Below are 6,877 nucleotides of genomic sequence, written 5' to 3' on the forward strand. Positions count from 1 at the left end.
AGTAAAAGATGTAATAAAGGAAATGCACATCTGAACCAACCCCAGGGCCTGGCAGAAATGTCCTATTTAGAGTCCTATTTAGAATCTAGTAACATGACAATAAATATTATATATACAGCGAGGTAAAGAGCTGACTATGAGCTGTCAGTCTTGCTATATGCAGCACAAGGAGCTGTGACACCCGTGTCCCTGTGTCAGCCACAGCCAGCCTGTCAGTACGGTACATACGTGTTACTATGGCAGCACATAGGAGTTAGATGGGAACCGCACGTGACATACAGGGACATGGGCGGCCACCGTCATGCCCCGTTCTCGGGACTGTGCCGCGCCGCTCAGTGACTCACCGGATCCCCCGTCGTGCAGACTGTCGGGCAAGTCGCCGCTGTCCAGGATGCTGAACCCCTCATCGTTCTCGATGCCGGCGATCTCACTCTCCTGCTGGGCCAGGAAGGCGGCGGCCGGGTCCTCCTCGGCGGACACCCCGTTACCGACAGAGTCGAAAGCGTCAAATTCCGACATGGTGTTGATTTGTGAAAGGCAGGCGGCGCTGGGGACCGGGCGATGCGAGACACAGACCGATCGTCACTGCTGGCAGCTCGCTCCCGGTAACTCTCCTCCTGGCACCGGTGATCAGTCACCCGAGTAAAGGCAGCGGAAGTGACGCTGGTTGGAAAGAGGCGGCAGAGAGCGAACGTCACATGTGGCCGGAAGTGATGTCAAATGGTCTTAGTCAGCTGACTCCCTAAGTGTTAGGAGTGACGTTTTAGGTAGGGTGGATGTATTAAGCAGCGAAAATCTATATCATTTTATAGAGTGTACCTAGTAAATGCTACCTCTATTCGAGGTGGTTTCTGTGGGCACTCTTTTCACTGCTTCATACATCAAACCTTGAGGGAGAAAATCGCCCATACTGGTTGCTGCTGGTCCACTTTGGAGGAACCACATACATACCCTCCAACTGTACCTTTTTAATAGGTACAGTACTTTTTTTATGGTCTGTACTGATTTTTGGCTCTCCAAACTTCCATTGAAAGTATAGGAAACCCGTGGCCACGCCTCCTTTTCTCATTTGTACCGATTTTTATGTGTAAAAAGATGAAGGGTATGCACATACCTCCCAACATCTGGACTTTCATCTTAATTTGTGATTGCCATCACATGTGGTGAAGAAACACCATTCTTATCCATTAACCTACAGGTGACTGCAATCATAAAGTAAGATAAAAGTTCAGGAGCACAGCATTTTATGATTTTTATCCCTCCTGGAGCGGGTCTTGTTGGGAGGTATGGAGCCATGTTGTGGAATCTACAAAGGTGTGCATACAGGTGCTGAGTCTGTGAACTAAGTGATGTCAGAGACGCACAGTGCCATGTAATTTCTCCCCAACCGTCTAACGTGGCCCCGTCCACCCAGTGTGACAATGTGGCTGCTCCTGCTGCCAACACCCGTCTCTCTGGAGAGAGATTAATGTGGGCCTTTAGAGAGTGCTGCAGGTTCCCTGGGCAAGGTGATGGAGAGCCTCAGAAGTGACACCTCCAGGCCAAATAGTGGTCGCCCTAGGGATGAACTTCAGAATCCAATGGTTGGCAGATGTCCATGTTCCCAGGTTCAATAGATGTGGTCTTCCCATTTAATATTGGTGCCCAATGGGTCTATTTATGAAGCAGTGCACTGTTTTCATTTCTTCATGAATAGACCCCTTAATGCAGGCATTCCCAACCATGGTCCTCAAGGCACACTAACAGTGCAGGTTTTAGTGATATCCAGACTTCAGCACAGGTTACTTAATTAGTAGCTCTGTTATTTTGATTTAACCATCTGTGCTGCTGCCTGGATATCACTAAAACCTGCACTATTGGTGTGCCTTGAGGACCATGGTTGGGAATGCCTGCCTTAATGTATTAAGCCTTAATAAAAAGTGATACAGTGGAGATGGGTAAAGAGTGATAAATGACCAGCCAATCAGCTTCCTAACTCCAATGTCAAAGGAAGCCAACCAGCTCCTGCCAAAAAATGACAGGTGCTGGTTGGCCAGTCATTTATCACTCTTTATCCATCTCCACTGTATCACTTTTTCTCTTACGTCCTAGAGGATGCTGGGGACTCCGTAAAGGACCATGGGGATAGACGGGTCCGCAGGAGACATGGGCACTTTAAGAAAGACTTTAGGTATGGGTGTGCACTGGCTCCTCCCTCTATGCCCCTCCTCCAGACCTCAGTTTGAGACTGTGCCCAGGGGAGACTGGGTGCATTGCAGGGAGCTCTCCTCAGTTTCCTGTCAGATAGTATTTTAGTTAGGTTTTTTATTTTCAGGGAGCCTGCTGGCAACAGACTCCCTGCATCGATGGACTGAGGAGAGAGAAACAGACCTACTTCTGTGAGTTTCAAGGCTCTGTTTCTTAGGCTACTGGACACCATTAGCTCCAGAGGGATTGGTACGCAGGTCTCACCCTCGCCGTCCGTCCCAGAGCCGCGCCGCCGTCCTCCTCGCAGAGCCGGAAGATAGAAGCTGGGTGAGTATGAGAAGAAAAGAAGACTTCAAAGGCGGCAGAAGACTTCTTGATCTTCACAGAGGTAACGCACAGCAGTAAAGCTGTGCGCCATTGCTCCCATACACCTCACACACGGCAGTCACTGTAAGGGTGCAGAGGGGGCGCCCTGGGCAGCATATAAACCTCTCCTTTGGCAAAAATACATATATACATGTACAGCTGGGCACTGTACATGTATATAAAGAGCCCCTGCAAGTTTTTTAAGATTTTTGAGCGGGACAGAAGCCCGCCGTCGAGGGGGCGGGGCTTCTCCCTCAGCACTCACCAGCGCCATTTTCTCCACAGCACAGCACTGAGAGGAAGCTCCCCGGACTCTCCCCTGCTTACTCATGGTGACAGAGAGTTTTCAAGAGGGGGGGGGGCACATAATTGGCGCATATACATATAAAGGCGCTACTGGGTAAACATTTTGTGTTTCTTCTTGGGTCATATAGCGCTGGGGTGTGTGCTGGCATACTCTATCTCTGTCTCTCCAAAGGGCCTGGTGGGGAAACTGTCTTCAGATAAGAGTTTCCCTGTTTCTGTGGTGTGTCGGTACACGTGTGTCGACATGTCTGAGGTAGAAGGCTCACCTAGGGAGGAGGAGCGTATGAATGTGAGGTCTCCGTCGGCAGCGCCGACACCTGACTGGATGGATATGTGGAATGTTTTAAGTGCTAATGTAAATTTATTGCACAAAAGACTAGACAAAGCTGAAGCTAGGGAACAGTCAGGGAGTCAACCCATGTCTGTCCCTATGTCGCCGGGACCTTCGGGGTCTCAAAAGCGCCCACTATCCCAAATAGGAGACCCAGATACCGACACGGATTCTGACTCCAGTGTCGACTACGATGATGCAAAGTTACAGCCAAAAGTGGCTAAATGTATTCGTTATATGATTATTGCAATAAAAGATGTTTTGCATATCACAGAGGAACCCCCTGTCCCTGACACGAGGGTACACATGTATAAGGGAAAGAAACCTGAGGTAACTTTTCCCTCCTCACATGAGTTGAACGAATTATGTGAAAAAGCTTGGGAATCTCCAGACAAAAAACTGCAGATTCCTAAAAGGATTCTTATGGCGTATCCTTTCCCGCCAACGGACAGGATACGGTGGGAATCCGCCCATAGGGTAGACATAGCATTGACACGCTTATCAAAAAAGATAGCGCTGCCATCCCAAGATACAGCTACCCTCAAGGATCCTGCTGACCGCAAGCAGGAGGTTACCTTGAAGTCCATTTACACGCATTCTGGTACGTTACTCAGACCGGCAATTGCGTCGGCCTGGGTTTGTAGCGCTGTAGCAGCATGGACAGATTCCTTATCAGCGGAAATTGAGACCCTAGATAAGGATACCATTTTTTTGACCCTAGGGCATATAAAAGATGCTGTCTTATATATGAGAGATGCTCAAAGAGACATTAGTCTACTGGGTTCCAGAATAAACGCTATGTCTATTTCTGCTAGGCGAGTCTTATGGACCCGGCAGTGGACAGGTGATGCCGACTCAAAGAGGCATATGAAGGTTTTGCCTTACAAGGGTGAGGAATTGTTTGGGGAAGGTCTCTCGGACCTCGTCTCCACAGCTACGGCAGGTAAATCGAATTTTTTGCCTTACGTTCCCTCACAGCCTAAGAAAGCGCCACATTATCAAATGCAGTCCTTTCGTTCAAATAAAAGCAAAAGAGTACGTGGATCGTCCTTTCTTGCCAGAGGTAAGGGCAGAGGAAAAAAGCTGCACAGCTAGTTCCCAGGAACAGAAGTCCTCCAAGGCCTCTGCAAAATCTACTGCATGAAGCTGGGGCTCCGCTGAGGGACTTTTCAGCCACATCTGGGTTCACTCACAGGTGGATCCCTGGGCAATGGAAATTGTTTCTCAAGGATACAAGCTGGAATTCGAAGAGGTGCCTCCTCGCCGGTTTTTCAAATCGGCTCTACCGACTACTCCCCTAGAAAGGGAGATAGTGTTAAATGCTATTCACAAATTGTGTCTTCAACAAGTGGTGGTCGAGGTTCCCTTGCTTCAAAGAGGGAAGGGATACTACTCAACTCTGTTTGTAGTCCTGAAACCGGATGGTTCGGTCAGACCCATTTTGATTTTAAAATCCCTGAACCTATACTTAAAACGGTTCAAGTTCAAGATGGAATCGCTCAGAGTGGTCATCGCCAGCCTGGAAGGGGGGGATTTTATGGTATCTCTGGACATAAAGGATGCATACCTTCATGTTCCCATTTATCCACCTCACCAGGCGTACCTGAGATTTGCGGTACATGATTGTCATTACCAATTTCAGACGTTGCCGTTTGGGCTTTCCACGGCCCCGAGGATTTTCACCAAGGTAATGGCGGAAATGATGGTGCTCCTGCGCAAGCAGGGTGTCACAATTATCCCATACTTGGACGATCTCCTCATAAAAGCGAGATCACGAGAGAAGTTACTGAACAGCGTGTCAGTTTCAAGGCTCTGTTTCTTAGGCTACTGGACACCATTAGCTCCAGAGGGATTGGTACGCAGGTCTCACCCTCGCCGTCCGTCCCAGAGCCGCGCCGCCGTCCTCCTCGCAGAGCCGGAAGATAGAAGCTGGGTGAGTATGAGAAGAAAAGAAGACTTCAAAGGCGGCAGAAGACTTCTTGATCTTCACAGAGGTAACGCACAGCAGTAAAGCTGTGCGCCATTGCTCCCATACACCTCACACACGGCAGTCACTGTAAGGGTGCAGAGGGGGCGCCCTGGGCAGCATATAAACCTCTCCTTTGGCAAAAATACATATATACATGTACAGCTGGGCACTGTACATGTATATAAAGAGCCCCTGCAAGTTTTTTAAGATTTTTGAGCGGGACAGAAGCCCGCCGCCGAGGGGGCGGGGCTTCTCCCTCAGCACTCACCAGCGCCATTTTCTCCACAGCACAGCACTGAGAGGAAGCTCCCCGGACTCTCCCCTGCTTACTCATGGTGACAGAGAGTTTTCAAGAGGGGGGGGGGCACATAATTGGCGCATATACATATAAAGGCGCTACTGGGTAAACATTTTGTGTTTCTTCCTGGGTCATATAGCGCTGGGGTGTGTGCTGGCATACTCTATCTCTGTCTCTCCAAAGGGCCTGGTGGGGAAACTGTCTTCAGATAAGAGTTTCCCTGTTTCTGTGGTGTGTCGGTACACGTGTGTCGACATGTCTGAGGTAGAAGGCTCACCTAGGGAGGAGGAGCGTATGAATGTGAGGTCTCCGTCGGCAGCGCCGACACCTGACTGGATGGATATGTGGAATGTTTTAAGTGCTAATGTAAATTTATTGCACAAAAGACTAGACAAAGCTGAAGCTAGGGAACAGTCAGGGAGTCAACCCATGTCTGTCCCTATGTCGCCGGGACCTTCGGGGTCTCAAAAGCGCCCACTATCCCAAATAGGAGACCCAGATACCGACACGGATTCTGACTCCAGTGTCGACTACGATGATGCAAAGTTACAGCCAAAAGTGGCTAAATGTATTCGTTATATGATTATTGCAATAAAAGATGTTTTGCATATCACAGAGGAACCCCCTGTCCCTGACACGAGGGTACACATGTATAAGGGAAAGAAACCTGAGGTAACTTTTCCCTCCTCACATGAGTTGAACGAATTATGTGAAAAAGCTTGGGAATCTCCAGACAAAAAACTGCAGATTCCTAAAAGGATTCTTATGGCGTATCCTTTCCCGCCAACGGACAGGATACGGTGGGAATCCGCCCCTAGGGTAGACATAGCATTGACACGCTTATCAAAAAAGATAGCGCTGCCATCCCAAGATACGGCTACCCTCAAGGATCCTGCTGACCGCAAGCAGGAGGTTACCTTGAAGTCCATTTACACGCATTCTGGTACGTTACTCAGACCGGCAATTGCGTCGGCCTGGGTTTGTAGCGCTGTAGCAGCATGGACAGATTCCTTATCAGCGGAAATTGAGACCCTAGATAAGGATACCATTTTTTTGACCCTAGGGCATATAAAAGATGCTGTCTTATATATGAGAGATGCTCAAAGAGACATTAGTCTACTGGGTTCCAGAATAAACGCTATGTCTATTTCTGCTAGGCGAGTCTTATGGACCCGGCAGTGGACAGGTGATGCCGACTCAAAGAGGCATATGAAGGTTTTGCCTTACAAGGGTGAGGAATTGTTTGGGGAAGGTCTCTCGGACCTCGTCTCCACAGCTACGGCAGGTAAATCGAATTTTTTGCCTTATGTTCCCTCACAGCCTAAGAAAGCGCCACATTATCAAATGCAGTCCTTTCGTTCAAATAAAAGCAAAAGAGTACGTGGATCGTCCTTTCTTGCCAGAGGTAAGGGCAGAGGAA

The 6,877-nt window shown here is 48.9% G+C and overlaps 1 protein-coding gene across 4 annotated transcripts in view; it reads right to left on the bottom strand.

Moving 5' to 3' along the window:
• The window catches only part of CLTA (clathrin light chain A), a 113,131-nt gene extending 112,427 nt beyond the window's left edge, over positions 1-704 (bottom strand). For 2 of the 4 annotated variants that reach the window (XM_063914630.1, XM_063914629.1), the window contains exon 1: positions 345-702. In XM_063914630.1, coding sequence (XP_063770700.1) covers positions 345-519 — 175 coding nt within the window. In that variant the 5' untranslated portion in view covers positions 520-702. Of the gene's footprint in view, positions 1-344 lie in introns of all 4 variants that reach the window. The other 2 variants (XM_063914627.1, XM_063914631.1) reach the window with 2 other exon arrangements.
• Between the last annotated feature and the right edge of the window lie 6,173 nt (positions 705-6,877).

Source organism: Pseudophryne corroboree, chromosome 1, assembly GCF_028390025.1.
Source record: "Pseudophryne corroboree isolate aPseCor3 chromosome 1, aPseCor3.hap2, whole genome shotgun sequence".
Classification (NCBI taxonomy): domain Eukaryota; kingdom Metazoa; phylum Chordata; class Amphibia; order Anura; family Myobatrachidae; genus Pseudophryne; species Pseudophryne corroboree.